The 18,461-nt window shown below is 34.6% G+C and overlaps 1 protein-coding gene across 2 annotated transcripts; it reads left to right on the forward strand.

Annotated features, from left to right (window-relative positions):
• The first annotated feature begins 544 nt into the window (after positions 1–544).
• On the forward strand, positions 545–17,645 carry LOC129874787 (polypyrimidine tract-binding protein homolog 1). 2 transcript variants are annotated; one of them, XM_055950144.1, is made up of 10 exons: positions 545–825; positions 1,452–1,661; positions 2,361–2,423; positions 2,520–2,593; positions 7,563–7,658; positions 10,066–10,123; positions 10,196–10,300; positions 10,396–10,477; positions 16,694–16,806; positions 16,987–17,645. In XM_055950144.1, exons 1-10 carry the CDS (start codon positions 643–645, stop codon positions 17,419–17,421), a joined length of 1,419 nt encoding a protein of 472 aa, XP_055806119.1. In that variant the 5' UTR covers positions 545–642; the 3' UTR covers positions 17,422–17,645. The 2 variants fall into 2 exon arrangements, with proteins under 2 accessions (XP_055806119.1, XP_055806120.1); XM_055950145.1 differs by having other exon boundaries at positions 550–825; positions 16,694–16,759; positions 16,987–17,129.
• The last annotated feature ends 816 nt before the right edge of the window (positions 17,646–18,461 follow it).

Here is an 18,461-nt window from a genome sequence, read left to right on the forward strand (position 1 = left end):
CAAAAAAATACATTATGTCATTACTAATGATCGAGAAAAATATAAAACTCTAAAAAGTTAGTATTTATTCACGATTTCTTTTATTTGTCTAGATATATGAAATATGGACTACATTTGAATTTTTTTTTGTTCGAATGGTTGTTGTAATTTTTTTTGAAAATAAATAAATTGTTCGAATGGTTGTTGTAATTTTTTTTGAAAATAAATAAATAATAAAGTGTATGTCAAGAAATAATGTCCATTTAAGCAAATCAACTTTTTGGATTACTATTTAGATTTGGTCTTTATATTCAAAAGTTATGTAAGTATATTTTTTGAAAAGTTACAACACTGAGTGTTGATAGATTCACTGTTAATAAATAAACTATAAAATTTTAGATCATGAAATAACATTTTCTCATAAAATTAATTTCAAAGGTTCTTAAATTACAAGAGAAAAAAAGGAAATTGACAAAAAATTTCCGTGAAAAGATTTATGTTTAATTACCCTTTTATTTCAGTGGATTACAAAAATAAATATACAGCACTAATGTATACACGTGACGACAGGTTATTATTGTTGGAGTCCTAAAGAAAATAACCAGTTCTCAAAACTCCGTTAAAAAAGTGCCCGACGGTGGGAATCGTAACCCTAATCGTCCGATGTCAACATCCGGGCAACAGCAGTTCCGGTACACGCAGACACCGTCGAAAGTTCTTCACCTCCGGAATCTGCCATGGGATTGCAGCGATGAAGAGCTAGTAGAGCTTTGCAAGCCCTTTGGTAAAATTGTCAACACCAAGTGCAACGTCGGGGCCAATCGCAACCAAGCGTTTGTCGAATTTGTAAGTTGCTTTTCATTCGATTATCACAATTGATTGTCTTAAGAGGGATAACGATAGTCGTCCCGTTTCTTTGTTAGGAAAATTCACCCAACCGTTTCTAGATTTCTTTGTTGCGGCTAAATGTGAGTAGCTAGAGTTCAATTATTCAATGCATACACGGTTCAAGCTCTTTCTCAGTTTTCATAGCCTGTTCATGGCAGGCCATGCTCCATGGTTAACTCAGTTAGAATGTTTAGAAGATGGCTGGCTATTAGACTGTTGAAGTTAAGATATGGCAGTTCAAATACCAAAACACTGTGTGCGAGCAGATATCCTATCGCCGGGCAGGTTCCCTAGAGTTTGTGCTTGTAGGACTGCCCTCCAGCCACCGGATTAGTTGAGGTGTGCTCAAATTGGCTCTGGAATGGATTGGAGCCGTCATAATGAATTTGTTATATTAGAATTATTAGGAGTTTCCATAATGAATTTGTAAATTGTAATTGTAGAATAAGTAACTGCTGAAATAGGTTAGTTACACTCATGGGTTTCATTTCTAAAGCAATTCTTTTGTATAGACGCCTTTTATTATGAGTGCGTTAACATGACACTTATTATTACCCTCTAAGGTGCATATTTGTCAACTGCAGGCAGACCTTAATCAGGCAATCAATATGGTTTCATATTATGCTTCATCTTCAGAGCCTGCTCAAGTTCGTGGCAAGACGGTGTACATTCAGTATTCTAACAGGAATGAAATTGTCAATAATAAGAGTCCCGGAGATGTTCCAGGAAATGTTTTGCTGGTGACTATCGAGGGTGTTGAAGCTGGTGATGTCAGTATCGATGTCATTCATTTGGTAAGTGTCTTGTTGCTTTTTCTCCTCCTTATAGAGGAATTATTTCCAAGTAAGCTAATTCAGGCCTTATGGACTGTTCAGAAGTCGTGCCTTATGAAGAGTTAAGTATTTATCCAATAATCCTTAATAATTTTTGAACACGGCATGATTTCTCTAAGAATTTTGTATTTTAATACAAGTCCATAAAAAGAAAAAAAAACATAACTAGTGTACTTCTATGAAGAGTATTGTTATGTTGCTTTGTGTTAAAATATATTTTTTCTCCTCTTTTCTTGTTTTAAAATATAATTTCTCCAGCACAGCAGATTGTTCTGGGACATTCTTTTAGTTTCTTGAAACCTTTACTGCTTTCTGTGGCCTGAAACTTTGGCTATGGTTCAGATTGTAGAAGAGCTCAATCTTACTTATTATTTCACTTTCATCGCATATAACAACATTAGATGATGGCAGTGTTAACTAAAGTTGATTGAATCACAGATGGTCATTATTTAAGATCTTTTGTTGGAGACATTCTGGATATGTAATCATGTCGGTCATAAACCTTTCTATGGCTTGCATATACAGGTGTTACTCTGCACTCACAATCTAGTTCCTTTGTGTTTCTTCTTCAGTGTGTTTTGGGAAACATAGTACTTGTTGATATTCCTTTATTACCTTTCTCTGTCTGATTTGCTTTTAATGGGACAAAACCCATTTCAGGTATTTTCAGCCTTTGGTTTTGTTCAAAAGATCGCTACTTTTGAAAAGGCTGCAGGTTTTCAGGTCCGTATGTCTGTGGACCAATGACTTTTGGCTTCTTCTTAATTTTGGGTGGATGAAATGGCTGAGTTCTAATGGGTTTCTGTTACATCTTGACAGGCATTGATTCAATTTAGTGATGTTGGGACAGCGTCTGCTGCTAGAGAGGCATTGGATGGGAGAAGTATACCAAAGTATGGCTAGTCCATTCACATTGTTTGAACATACCTTGGATTTTTTCAACTTGCTTCCCACTTTACATTTGATCAACTAGTGTAACTAGTGTACTTGTCCGCGCAAAGCGCGGTCATAAAATCTTATGATAGAAAACATAGGCGAAGAGCATTTTAGATTACAACATACCCAGTAAAATCCCACAAGTGGGGGCGAAGAGCATTTTGGATTAAATATGAAAATAACTCAGTTAAACAGTATATGTGAACGTGACTTAACAAAACATAAAAGTAGAAGAATGACTGTAAAGACAACAAACATGAAGTTAAAAATCTGGAGGATGTAACCCTATAATCGTTTTGCCTTTTCTTCTTCTAAGGCATCACTAGTATTTTATCTTTCAATATGAATTATTGACACTTAAATTTTCATTAAGTTGATATTATTTTCTTTTTTGCTCGAGTACCTTGGGTCTATAATTCAAGGAAATGGGGAGATTGAAAATGATGCTACACATCGTATTAGAGTAGGGTAGATAAAATGGAGGTTCACATTCGGTGTCTTGTGTGATAAAAATGTGTTACCAAGGTTGAAAGGTAAATTTTGTAATGTGGTTCTTAGACTAGCTATGTTGTATGGGACATAGTGTTGGCTGGTCAAGAACTTGCACATCTAGAAGATGCAAGAAGTGGAAATGAAGATGCTGAGATGGGTGTGTGGGCATACGATGAGAGATATGATTAGAAAAGATGATATATTCGGGACAAGATGAGAGTAGCTTTGTGGTGGATAAGATAAGAGAAGCAAGACTGAGATGTTTCAGACATGTGAAAAGGAGATGCACAGATGCTCCAGTGAGGAGGTGTGGATTTGGCTATGGTGGGACGAGGAGAGGGAGATGTAGAGGTAGGCTGAAAAAGTATTGGGGAAAGGTGATTCAACAAAACATGACTCACATGCAACTTATCATGGATATGACCCTAGATAGGAGGTTATGGAGCTCAAGGATTAGGATAGAAGACTAGTAGGTAATCGTACGTTGTCTAGCTTCTTTATCAATTTATTTTATTTTATTATTGTTACTGTCCTACTAACTTATTCTTTAATTGTATTATATGTTGTTTCATTTGCTTTTGGTTATCGTTTTATTTGTTGTTGCTACTGTTCCTTTCTCCCTTATTTTCTTTTCAAACCTACTTTGATATGATTTACTTGTGCGGGGGTCAATTGGAAACAACCTCTCTACCTTTACAAGATATGGTTAATTGTTGTTGTCCTGTCAATATAAAACTCAAAAACTAAAAAGAAAAGGAAACAGAGAAAAAGAAAACAATAAGAAATGAAAAAAGAAACAATTAAGTGCATCTCGTCTCATATTCCCTAATCCATATAATTTGTCCATTTCTTTCAATTTTATGGTATCCCTATTTTTTGGAAAGAATTAACTTAAATAACTGTCCGCATAACCGTTTAAATTTAAAACAATTAGTGGTGTATGATATACATACAATTCATGTATAGTATATGTATAATTGTACATAATTAATATATAATTTATGTATACCAACTAAAAAGATAAACAATAAATTTGACGAACTATTTATCTAAAGATCCTATCCTTTTCCCCCTCTTGTTATAATCTCAGCAATCCAAAACCTTTGTGACAAGAAAAAAAGATAGCTAACTTCAGTTTTATGTTTTTCTCCTCGTTTTTCCCTCTCCTTTGCTTATTTTCTGTTTCTTCCATTCAAATCTTTCTTTCTGTAAATTGGCGGTTCTCTCTCTCTTTCATGCATAGTACAATTTCTTTTTACTTTTCTGTATCTTTCTTTCTTTCTTTCTTTCCTTCCATCAACTCCACTTTTAACCCGAGAAAAGATCCCTTTGTTTCTCCTCCTTATTTTATGTAAAATGTCAAGATTCTATCTTCTTTCTCTTGTTAGTTATTTTTACCATTTTAAAGGTCCATTATCCTTGTATATATTTCTTTTTCTTTTCCTTTACTTTCTAATCTATCTTTCCTCCCATGATTCCATTTAATCAATCAAACAATTCCCTATATTTTTTTCTATATATTTATAGCGGAGATTGAATTGTCGCATCACCTCTCTTGAGACTACATCAATAGATTGTTTATACAGCTAAAATAAAATATAGCTAACTAATTAGTGTTAGATTTTCAACAAAGGAAATATACTAGTCAAACATTATTCATGTTTCTACCATCTCTTTATGATACTTCTAATATTTCTTTTGATTAAAATTTTTGTGGAAATATTTCACATAATATAAGAGCTGATTAATAATAAGGGCAGCCCGGTGCACTTAAGCTTTCGCTATGCACAGGGTCCGGGGAAGGGCCCGACCACAAGGGTCTATTGTACGCAACTTTACCTTGCATTTCTTCCAGAGGCTGTTTCCAAGGCTTGAACCCGCGACCTCCTGGTCACATGACAACAACTTTACTAGTTAATAATAATGATGTAATATTACTTTTGGTAGCTACTATTTGTTTTTTAATGTAAAAGGAATGACATTAAACCCATAACTTACTATAAAATCAAATTTTCGTTCATTGCACTTTCATCTTTATGCTCCTGCATTTTAAAATTAGATAGCTTAAATTGATAACTATAAAAAGAGAAGTAGCAAACAACTAATAAACTAAACATTACATGAGAGTTCATAGATAAAGAACCTTACCTTATAATTTGTTAAGAGGATACGGTTGCCATTAATTCATTCAGATGTGCAAAACTTTAATCATTGACGGAAATTACTTGGATAATAAGTCATGGAAAAGGCAAAAGATTCTTAATTTACTCATAATGCTAAACATAAAATAGAAAGAAATAACGAGAAAAAGGGAAAAAATTGAATACACATCCTATGAAAAGAAACATCCCAACTCTTCTCATCTTTTCCCTTTTTTAGTTTATTTTGTAATTTCTCGACAGATCTCTCTCGCTCTCGCTCTCACACTCCCACCTCTCCTTGTGGTGGCATCCATTTTGCTTTGTGGAACCAACTCTTCTTTGGAGTCTTTTATCTTTTGCACTTCCTTTTCCTCTTCAGACACATCTTATTTGTCATTAGATTCTTGTTCACATAGTCAAAAGCCTTCAATTGTCTCGACTCTATTGCCATTTGCAAATACATAATTTTTCTTAAAGATATGAAGCCGTCAAACCTTTTGATAAATCATGAGATGGAAGTAAAAATCTCTAATTTTGGAGTGAGCGAAATCATGCCTATTTGGATCTTGCGATTTGTATGTTGCACTTATATAAGTCCACTAAAGTTTCTTGACATTTATGGAGTTAATTACAATATAATCCATTTGAATAACTAAAGCGTTATATTAAGGGTAAGTTACGAAGAAAAAGTCTCAGAATACTAAGTGAAGAAATATAATAAGATAGAAAGAACATTTTAGTTTCTTTCGTTATATAATATTACGATGCTGGTATTCGTTTGATATTCGTCAACCATTAACTCATTTTATTAGTTAGCGTTGTAACTCTTAATCCTTCACAAACTTTTAATTAAGAGATGCAACTTTTGGTGAATATTTAGATGAGAGAAGAACCAAAAAAAGATGGATGATTTCTTGGCCAAAGAGAGATACCTCATCATCTTTTCTATTCCCAGCTCTAGTAGGTTATATGGGATTTGCTTTGTCTCAAAAAAAAAGGTTATATGGGTTTTGCTGTCGTAGGTAAGCCTTCTACCCACTTTTGATTTTTACCCAAAATAACCCTATCACTCAGCTAACATATTGATAATTCATGGATTATTTTGTTATTTTATCCCAAACACAAAATTTTAGCTCATACCTCTGTCACTTAGCTCACATTTCTTCTCTTTTATCTACAATTAAGAAGCCTTGGATTCCTTTCTCCTCCATCGGGCAAGCACTCCATCCTCTCAATTTCTCCAATCCTTGATTGCTCTTACAATGCTCTCAGTCCGAATTTATTGAAACAGGTTGGAGATTTCATTGAAATATTAATTTCACCCACCCACTAGTTGTCTATCTTTCATAGAATCAAGAGCTTCGACGGAAACTTTGGCTGTTCTCCAATTAATTTCAATTTCCGATCATTTATTGTATTAAGTCATCAAACTTTATTAACAGTCTTCTTTGTAAATTACTGGTTAAATACTAAGAAGTCGTGTTGACACTCTTTATCTGATGAGGCTGTTGGGTTACATTTCCATTTATAAGCAATCCCTCATTCATTGCTTCGGCCGCTTCTCAATTTAATGGACTGGTAGGGTGAAATCAGTGGCCATCTGTTGTAACTTGTTACTGCTAAAGCAACAACCCATTTTGGTAGCTATGAAGATAAATCCTCTATTTTCAAACAATTAAAGACTTTGTCACTTCAATTTTTGATAGTGATTAAGGCGACATCAATTGTGGTGGTAGCCGGCGAGAAAAATGAGGCACTGGGGAGTGAACTGGTGTGTTCTTGAAGAAAGAAATTTGGAGTCTGAGAAAGAATTTAATAATTTAGTTAGAAAGGCCAAGAAGTCCTTATTTTTTTTAGCTGGCAGGAGTACTTTAAGTTTTTTTTGGGTAAATCAAAAGTGGGTAACATGCACTCCTATATATAGAGAGATGGTCTTTAAGCAATAATAGGAATTCTGGTAAAGACTTGTTTCACTTTTTTCTTTTTTAAAAATTAATAAACCTTTAACTAGGTAGAATAATTTAAAACAGCAAAGTAACTGAAAGAGTAATATTGTTAAATGTCTTTTCCTTTTAATTCAGCGATGAACACAATTATAGAATTGTTGATAGAGTGATTTTATTTTTCAGCAAATATTTTAAGGGTAATATAAGATAAAAGGTCAAAAAATTGACAAAAAAGATACATACCAATAGTGGCATAGGAGAGGTGCCACGTCACCTACTTAATGCCTAGCTTTATTATACATAGATAGATTTTTGGGGTATAATCCTAACTTCATTTTTTATCACAGGTACCTGCTTCCAGAACATGTTAATCATTGTCATTTGCGCATCTCATATTCAGCGCACACAGATCTTAATATCAAGTTTCAATCTCATCGAAGCAGGTAGCACAGATTTACCTAGACAGCTTTTTGTATCTATGACTTTGTTTCTGTATATTCTTATTGTTATTGCTATACTTGCTTGCATTTTTCTTTGCTGATTTTATCATTATCTGCTTTTGATTTACAGTTGAGGTGTTTTCTAATATTTTATGCTGCTTGTCATCTAGGGTTTAGTGAAGCTCAGCAGCTAAAACACAGATGTGTTTGTCATGGCCTCATAGTAATTTTCTTTATCTTATAATAGTGGTTAACAACATTCTTCTCATTTCTCATTTTAGATGACCATGTGAAGATCCTTTGTTTTTATACTGAGTTCATGGTTTGGAGAATGCTTGTCTATTGTTTTAGGGATCACTAACTGTGTATTTATTTCAAATACTGCTTAATGCGACTTCTTTTAATAGCAAGACATTGTTGCTGAGTTGTCTGATAGTTTTTAATGTTTGTTATCAGATTTTATCTTGTTTCCTTCTATTTGTCCTGATCCTCTCCTTTTCCCGGTAAGTTTTATTGGATGAATGTTGAGTTTTATTTGTATCTGGCATCACTCATCGTGGGGATCTAGTTAGCAGAGAAAAAGCACGGGATATAAGTTAGATGAGTATATTTGCCTTTGTTAAAGAACCTCTGTGGATAGGACGTTTATGTGTGTTCCCGGTGACTCTCCCAGTGTCAATCCCAAGTTATCTTTCTTTTTTTCTTTTTTTTTTTAAATAAGATGTCAAAACAAAGTTATCTTAGGAAGTTACTTAGCTCTTTGATTGCGGATGTTTCCCCTGTAGGGTTGTGAAACTAAAATTGTTATTTATGGTATTTCATTGTTAGTGCTGTACAAAGGGACGCTTCTTTAACTGCAAGACATGTCTACATGTCTACAAGACAATCTGTCCTTGTAATTCAACTACAACACTTATTTAGTAGTGGATTCTAATATTTTAGGTCGTACTGATAGTAAGGTGACATTTCAGTTTGAGAACCACCATGACCTGTTAGTATTTTCGGTTTCAGTTTGAGAACTACCATGACCTGTTAGTATTTTCGGTTCTCTGTTGCTAGCTTTCAGGTTGCACCAAATTTCCTTTGAATTTTTATCTTCTAATCCTTTTCTTTTAACTTCAAAAAGACTTGTGTTAAACACTGGACTTAGTGCTAGTGTAGTACTCCTTCCGCTTCAATTTATTTGACCTACTTTCCTTTTAGTCCGTTTCAAAAAGAATGACTCTATCCTTTTTTAGCAACTCTTTAATTTCAACTGTCCACGAGATTAAAGGGCATTTTGATACATTTGACATATGTTTAATTTAAGACCACAAGATTCAAGTCTTTCTTTATTTTCTTAAAATCCGTTCCAAGTCAAAGTAGGCCAAACAAATTGAAACGGGGTGAGTAACTAGTAATAGCTAAGCCTTAATTCCAACATATTGTATCGTCTATATGGATTTTTGGATTTCATTATATTTCTGTACTTACAGCTTCGTCGGCATTGATTCTTGGAAGCTGTAGGTATTTTGAGACATCACCATGTGATTTTAGGTCTACTTTGGATCCTTATAGAACCTTCAATCACCATATTGTCACAATAGAACCTTCAATCACTGTACTGTCACATCTACTTACCGGTGCATCAGAAGGTATGGATGGAAACTGATGTGGAAAACCATTAGGTTGATATTATAGGGATAAGAGTGAGAGTTTAGTGAATATATTTTTGGTGAACCCCTAATTTATGTAAAATGTAATCTATTTGCCCATTCTTTGATGGCTTAAATGTTTGATACTATTCCTTTCTATACAACTCTCCCAACTTCCAAGAATCAGTATCATAAACTATTCAAATTTTAAACTTTGATGTGATATTATATCTATAAATCTTTAACTTTTCAACCACTATAATAGGTTAGTTCACTAGCCCTAACATTATATAGAATTCAAATTAATATTTTAAATTCCTTTACAAGTCAAACATTGTCATATAAGGCATGGAGGGAGAATTATTTAGTGTTGGAATGAAACCGGTCCAATAGAGCTGATTGATTATAGATGATTCACCAACTAATTTGGAATTGAAGCACAGTTGATTGATTGATTTCGGGTTTTTCATCTCAATAGTCAACAGTCAGGATATGAACTGAGCTTTTAGGGGATGGGATGAGGGAGGGTCTTGTTTTTGTAGTTATTTTGTGGTATAGTTGCTATGGTAATTTCGTAACAGTGGTCTTTGTTTAATAGCAGTGTTTTTGCACTTATCATTGCTTTCGAGATATTTAATGTGCCAAACTAAACTTTTTGGGGGAAATATGTATTCCAGATTTTGTCGAATTTCAGGGTTATATAATTTAGTGGATTTGATATTCATAGAAGCCTACATCAGTTTGATTCACATTTAGTTCCTTGTTTCATTGTATAGGGACTACACAAACCCTTATCTCCCAGTAAATCCTACTGCAATGGAGGGGCTTCTTCAGGTATGTTCCGCTAACTCATTTTATTTATTGTCATCCTTGTATTGGAGAATTCCTCACAAGATCTGTATTCAGCCTGTTGTAGGTCCAGATGGAAAGAAAAAGGAACCCGAGAGTAATGTGCTGTTTGCCTCTATAGAAAATATGCAGTATGCTGTTACCGTTGATGTCCTTCACACGGTATTCTTCTCCCTTTTTATTTCATTGGTGCCCATTATGGTAATTGTGTAGTCATTCATTTATATCTGTTGTTATTATATTCTTCTCGGAAACAGGTATTCTCTGCATTTGGTACCGTTCAGAAGATCGCTATATTTGAGAAGAATGGTCAAACCCAGGCATTAATTCAATATCCTGGTATGTATGGATTATGGGTGCTGCTCTTTGGTAGTTTAATCAAATACCTGTGTTTACTTGGTCTAGCCTTTGAATTTTTTTGGTGTCTTCTTTATTTTCTTCATCTCTTCTTTTCTCTTTCCCCACCCAATAAGAATCGAGTTAACTGAAAGGAAAGAAAAAAATAAGGTGGAAGTGAAAATACGAAGGATAAAGATATGTGAAATTTGAGAATAAAAATCCCAAATTTCAAAATAAAGTGCTAAGAAGTAAGGACCTGGAGGAGTCGTTTGGTAGTGTATAAGAATAGTACTGAATAGAGTATATTATGCCTCATTTGTTTTATTAAGATTTAGACGTGTGAATCTGAATGCACATCTGAATGATTAAGATGTTGTCTCAAGGTCTGACCATTGAATGATTAAGATTCTTTGTTTCTCAACATCTTAAATGTACATAATTTATTTATGTGTGTATAATAAAAATACAATTCAAATAAAAAATAATTAAATATTACAAAAATAGTAACATAAAGTCATTTTTTGATATTAAAAAATGAAACATTTATGCTTGCTTTGGATGGTGGAGATAGTTTGTAATGGTGGTGTGATGGTAATAGTTGTTGTTAGTGGCTAGTAATGATTGTAGTGATAGTTGTAAGGGTGGAGGTGGTTGATATTGTGGTGACTGGTATAATGGTGGTGATTGGTAGAGGTGTTGGTGGTTGTAATGGTGAAGTTCGTTATGTTAATAGTTGGTAGTGTTGATGGTGGTGACTGAGAAGTATGTGGTGATTGATGATGTGTTTGTGGTAGTTGGTGTCGGTACTAGTTAAGATAATGGAGGTGTTTGGTCATAGAGATTGACCACAGTGGTGGTAGTGACTGATAGTAGTGGTGGAGGTGCGGCGACGGTGGTAGTGATCAAAAAATGTATGGTGGTAGTTGGCGTCGATGCTAGTTGTGATGGTAGAATATGTTGGTAGTAGGAATTGGCTGTAGTGGTGGAGGTGGCGGCGGCACTGGATAGAATTATAATGATGAAAGAGATAAGTGTGGTAGCAACCGACAATAGTGGTTAGCAATAATGGTGGCTGTGATGGCAAAAGTGGTTGGTAGTAGACGCCGGTAATGGTGGTTGACACTGGTGGTGGTAGTGGTGGTGGTTGTAATGGCATAGGTGGTTAGTGGTGGTAGCTGGTGATTGTGCATAGAGTGATGGTGAATAAAAAATATTATGCACACAAGAATATTTGCACTTAATGGAGGTGTGAATCTAAATGGTTCATACATTAGATCATTAAGTGTATTGGTTTTCATTAAGATTTGAAGTACTTAATTGGTCTGAATAGGTCTTAATCATTAAGATCTAGAACATACACTTAATATCATTAAGGGGTATTCTCATGTGAATAATATTCACTATCATTCTATCTACAATCAACTGCCACCACCACTAACCACCTCTTCTATCATCACCACGACCATTGCCGTTGCTAACCACTATTGTCAGCTGCTACCACACTTATATCCTCCGTCATTATAATACATCAATTGCACCACCCCCATTTCATTAGCTGCCTCCACCATCACTACCACCACTACAGTCAATTCCTACTACCAACAAACACTGTCATCTCAACTACCATCGCTGTCAACTACCATCATACATTCTTCGGTCACCACCGTCGCCTCCTCCACCACTATTACCAATCACTATCACCATTGTGATCAATCTCTAGTACTAACAACCTCCATTATCTTAACTAGCACTGCCCGCCATCTACCACAAACACATTATCAACCACCACACATTTTTGAATCACCATTATCAACACGACCAACGACTAACATCAACCAACTTCACCAACACAACTATTAATCGCCACTGTTATGACAACCATCACAACACCAACCACCTCCACCACCATCATTACTTGCCATTAATAACTATTACCACCAACACTACAAATTATTGCCATCGCTAACAAGCATAAATATTTCATTTTTTAAAATCAAATAATGATTTTTTTAATACATAATTAATTTTTATTATGTACATATAAATAAATTATGAACATTTAGATTTTTGAAAACAAATAGTCTTTAATCATTCAATGTTCAGATTTTGAGATAACATCTTAATCATTCAGATTCGAACGTCTAAATCTTAATGAAAACAAATAAGGCCTAAGACACTGTTCTAAATCTTGATAATTAAGACCTATTTAGACCAATTAGGCTTAAGACTCTGTTCTAGATCTTAATAATTAAGACATATTCAGACCAATTAAGTGTTTCAAATCTTAATGAAAACAATTGCATTTAATGGTCTAATATCTAAACCATTCAAATTCAGACATTCATTAAGTACAAACAAATGAGACCTTAGTAATGCTGGAATATTTCCTATCCACTGTTTGATTTGATGTATTAAGGGGAGTATTGTCTTTATCCATGCCTATCCATGTGTTAATAACCCATGTATTGCTAATACTATGGTTTGCTATGCATTAGTTCTATACCCTGTAATATTGAATAGGGTAAAAATCCTACCAAACATACGATCAAATAATATCATGATTAATACTTGTATTGGATTCTGTAAAACATCCTACCAAATGACCCCTATTTGATCTTAGTATTCAAAAATTAGCGGATTAAAGTTAATTCTGATACAAATAGAGTCGATTCAAGAACTTTGATGACATAGTGATGTGCATCCCGATTTCGAATAAATTAGGGATAAATAATTAGTATAAAACTAATTACCTATTTTATTTACTTTAATAAAAACCCAAAGATATCTATTTAAGAATTAATGTGAAAACCACTTGTGGATTCCATCGGGTATGTTGTTGTTGTAATCATTTATGTGAATACCAGTATTTTTAATCACCTCATGTTTAAGTAGATCAGGTTTTTTGCAGAATGCACAACAGCACTTATACTGAATATGATTTTGAATGTCAGGATACTCTAAAACCTAAAAAATTAGCCAGAACTGCCAATGGTCTCTATAGATATGTTCAAGTATTTTCCTAGGAAATTCATGTTTCTTCATTTGAATCTGTTAGAATATGAATAGATATATACAATCCTACTTAGAGTAGGAATAGAAATAGTAAATAGTATCCTTCTTGGTAAAGGATTGTATTGTAGTGTCTATAAATAGGGTCTTTGTGTAATAATGTAGATACACAATCCAATTATATTTTCCCCTATATTTCTCACATGGTATCAGAGCCTGTACGATCTTGGTAGAGAATCAAAGAACTTTTGTTGTGGCGAGCGGCTATGAACCATATATGTCGCCCGTCTAGCAAATGATTATGTTAACAAAAATTCGGGGACACTGTGTATCTTTTCGGTGACTATTTTCTTATATCTAATTTGCGTAGCGCTGTGCATTTTTCGGTGACTACTTTTTCATATTTAATTTAGGCGAAACCCATCGATGTCCTCCTAAAGTTGACACCAACTTTCACTTAGACACCTCAATTAGGCTTTGTTCATTTTAAATACCTCAAGTAAGGCTCCGATGTGTCATTTTGACACTTTTTTGACAATCGCCAAAATATATTAAGTGTGTGTAATGCACTCACCTGACGTGTCCAAAATAACAAATTAAATAAAGACACATGACATATATATATATATATATATCAATTAATGACTTTTGAATAGAAAAATATGACCAATAATTTGATGACACGTGACATTTTTTTATCCAAATAATAATTTTTAAAAAAATAAAATTAACAACTATTAATCCCACCCACCCCGCCGTTATCTTCTCCAACCCTACCCACCCCAACCCCAACCGCTCCCCCACCTCGCTATCATCTTCTCCAACCCACCCACCCTAACCCCAACCCCTCCCCCACCCTACTAAATCTTCTTCTCCTTCAACACCCACCCAACGCTATCCATATCATCTAAAGAGAAAAAAATAGAGCTATAATGGCAAATAAAAATATAAATAAAATTGGATCAAAAAATCTGACGAGCCTCCATTTTTTATGGCAAGATTAATACAAATCTAAAATTATTTTTTTTGAAATTGTTAAAGAATTCAAACCTTAAAGAACCCACAACAAAATTCGAAGTCAAATTAAAAAACAAATGGGCTATTCTCCAATTTCTCAGATTTCTAAGAACAACTTCAACAATACAAGTAGTAATCTTTGAACCCATCTCATCAAGTTCTTGGCTTTTTGATGAATCAAGAGGCTTAGTGAATATGTGAACAAGCATATCAACGATTCTTGAATCGTTTGGAAAGATTGGGGGAGGGGAATTTATGGGTTTTGGGCAAATGGGTGTTGAAGAAAATAGAGAAAGATTGTGTTTTGTAAAAGAAGAACACTCAATGAAGAAGAAGAAGAAATGAAGAAAAAGAAGAAGAAATGAAGAAGAAGAACAACAAAAAAATAATATATTTTTAAAGAAAAAAACGTTTTTCACGCGCTTAAAATGGGTGCAGCACACGAAATGTGCCAAGTCAGCACAAAGTGTCAAAATGACACATCGGAGTCTTACTTGAAGTGTCTAAAATGAACAAAGCCTAGTTGAGGTGTTTAAGTGAAAATTGGTGCCAATTTTAGAGGTCATCGATGGTTTTCACCTTTAATTTAAGTAGTACCATGCATCTTTCCGGACTACTTTCTCATATCTGATTTGTGTAGCACCGTGCATCATTCTGGTGACTACTTTTTCATATTTTATTTGTGTAGCATCGTGCCATCTCTCCGGTGATGTGTAGCATCGTTTCATCTTTTCGGTGACTACTTTCGTATTTGTGTAAGGTCGTGTCATCATTCCGACCCTACCCATATAATTTCTATTTACCAATAGGGTTGTGCCATCATTCCGACCTACCCATATCATTCTCTTTCTCTTAGTGGGGTCATACCATAATTCCAACCCTACTTATATCATTTTATTTTTCAGATTATGACCAATTTCAGCCATCAAATTTAATAATCCAGCGCATGTGCATGTTCTGACCAGTTTTACGTGTTTTCTTTCTGTTTCAGATTTACTTTTGCCAAAAAAGAAGAAGAAAAAGAAGGTATACTGAAATATTTGGGCTGGATTACAAAGATTTTTCTCTCCTGTGGCTAAAATAGTATATGTCCACCTTTTTCTATCTATAGTTGCCGTTCTCCATTGGCTTTTTAATCAGTTGGACATTAAGAATGTTTTTCTCCACGGTGATCTCTAGGAAGAAGTCTATATGGAGCAACCACCTAATTTTGTTAACAGGGAGAGTCTGGTACCCTTGTATGTCGATTGTGTGAGTCACTCTATGGTCTGAAACAGTCTTCTCAAACTTGGTTTAGGAAGTTCAACACTGCAATTCAGAAATTTATCACTCGATGTTTTATTGACATTATGCCCCAAATCACATTATGCATCAAGTATAGTATTTCATGAGAAGACTAAGCACATTGAGATTGATTGTCAATTTTGTGAAGTCGAGTGATCAATTTGCAGATATTTCACCAAGCCATTTATCGGTCCTCGTATTGTTTACATTTGTAACAAACTAGGGACATATAACTTGTATGCACTAACTTGTGGGGGAGTGTTAGAATATGAATAGGTATATACAATCCTACTTAGAGTAGGAATAGGAATAGAAATAGTAAATTGTATCCTTCTTGGTAAAAGATTGTACTGTAGTGTCTATAAATAGGGTCTTTGTGTAATAATGTAGATACACAATCCAATAATATTTTCCCCTTATATTTCTCACAGAATCTTTTAATGGATAATTTGATCCACGCACCCAAGGGTGTGGCACAACAGTCGATGTGGGTGAAAACTATGGTGGATCAAAGTTCAAACTTTGATATAGACAAAAGAATATGCTATAATAGATAATTTATTCTCTTCTGCCTAAGCCATGGTGGACAAATTTACTCAATAATTGTATTGTTGGGAGGTATCAGGTACCTGCTGAAATAATCAGAACCAATAATTATTGACACAGTATGGATACATATGTAAAAATCTACCAAAACATTAACGTATATTAAACCTGAACCCATAACTTTAATAGTACAATGAGGTCAATGGAAGGTTGAACCTAGTAAGTGTAAATCTTGGATCCGCCTATATCATCTCCAAGGGCATATTCCACTCTCTTTTATCCTTTTTTTCCCATGTCGTCCTTTTCAATGAAGTTGAACCTATTGGAACATAAGGTGTTGATGGATCAGTTTTACTGCAGATTTAACAATTGCTGCTGCTGCAAAGGACGCTTTAGAGGGACACTGCATATATGATGGTGGCTATTGTAAGCTTCATCTATCATACTCTCGTCATACTGATCTGAATGTACAGGTATAGATATGTGCTTTTGAGTTGGTTTCAAAGGGAAAAATGATGACTAAATAAATAAAGATTCGACACCATATTTTAAGATTCGATTACTGAAAGTATGCTTCTTGACACTTGTTTCTTCCTGCATCTTTTTCATTACACCTCTTAGCTTGAATTAATTGTTCAATTGTGTCAATGCAGGCATACAGTGACAAAAGTAGAGATTACACAGTTCCAGAATCAAGTTTGCTCGCGATGCAACAAGCATCTGCAGTCCATGCTGCGCCAGCTGTTTGGCATAACCCTCAGTCCGGTCCAGCACAGCCATCAGCTGGCTATGCCGCTACTGGTGCTGTTCCTGGCCAAGCACCACCTACATCCCAATTATCCTCATGGAATCCAAATTTACAGGGTGGAGGATCAACCTTTCCGTCGGCTCCTACTGGATATCCAGGTCATTCATATGCTCCGCCTGTTCCTGCTTATGCAACCGCAGTACATCCTCCTGGATCGTCACAACAGACCAATCACATTGCTACTGGTAGTCGACCTTTTAGTGTAAGTCAGCCTTTTCATCCATCAACCATGCCGCCTGGGGGTGTTCCACCTCCGGGTCATGCACCTTATCATGGTTAATAAGCTCTCTTGGGAACGTCGAAGTTGTTATTAGTTCACGCTGGCGTAGGTTCTTGTTCACTGTCGGAGTGGGCTTGTGATGTCAGCTGTATACTCCTAAATTCAAGTTTTTGGCTTTCTTGATGGAGCTAAATGTTTGATCTGAAAGTGGAAAAGAATTATCTGTATAATGAGCTCTTTGGTAACAATGGTTTTCTTATTGACAATTAATATTGTTTTTCTTATTATGCTTCCTTCCGTAAGCATTTTGCCGTTGGATAGTGTGATGGATCATTGTAGTATTTGAAGTGATTCAACAGCTCATATGTTGCAAGTAGAGTCTGAAAAAAAAGTGGATGTGCATTGGTTCAGAATGGTGCGAGTGTTTGCTTTTTATTGCACCTATTTCGGTATAAATGCCAAAATGGAGGTATTTGTTGAATACGTGTTCTGGAATATGTGCATAGCTAGAAATCACCACTTCAGCAGAAGCTCCGATATAAAATAGCAATAGTTATAGATAAGACTCTGAGTTGCTTGAATAACTGCAGCCTAGCCTTTTCGTTAATGGGATCTCCTACCGCCATTGTTAATAAGTGGTGGCAAGACTCGAATCTTGGACCTACTATGGTGAATTGTATAAACCATTTCATCTAAAAGACACTTAGATATGGTGAATTGTATGAATCATTTCATCTATAAGAAACTTAGATATTAGAGAGGGAATATTTTTATTTAGTTAATTATGTATAACAACTAGTGTATCGTTTTTGTGCTAAAAAAGAATTTTGAAGAAAGTCAAGCGTACAAGTGCGTGTGATAACTGGAAATCAGTATTAAGATGGCAAAGTTATGGTGAGTTACATGATACAAAAATGATGAATTAATTATTCGGATATCAGTTATACAAAGTTTTAACAATAGAAATCAACTATTTTATTAATCTTGTACTAAGGTTATTTATTTTTTTATCCCTCAAACATCTGATTGTCGAGTGTTTTTAGAGGCGAATTACTTCAAGTGCTTGGTAAAACTTTTTAAATATTTTTTGGTTTGTAAAT

This window comes from Solanum dulcamara, chromosome 11 (assembly GCF_947179165.1).
Source record: "Solanum dulcamara chromosome 11, daSolDulc1.2, whole genome shotgun sequence".
Lineage (NCBI taxonomy): Eukaryota > Viridiplantae > Streptophyta > Magnoliopsida > Solanales > Solanaceae > Solanum > Solanum dulcamara.

Excerpts from the sequence above, each read along its gene's own strand:
- LOC129874787 (XM_055950144.1), top strand. The coding sequence starts at position 643 with ATGTCAACATCCGGGCAACAGCAGTTCCGGTACACGCAGACACCGTCG. Across the intron at positions 826-1,451 it reads ACCAAGCGTTTGTCGAATTT|GCAGACCTTAATCAGGCAAT; the intron begins GTAAGTTGCTTT and ends TGTCAACTGCAG. Across the intron at positions 10,124-10,195 it reads CAATGGAGGGGCTTCTTCAG|CCTGTTGTAGGTCCAGATGG; the intron begins GTATGTTCCGCT and ends ATCTGTATTCAG.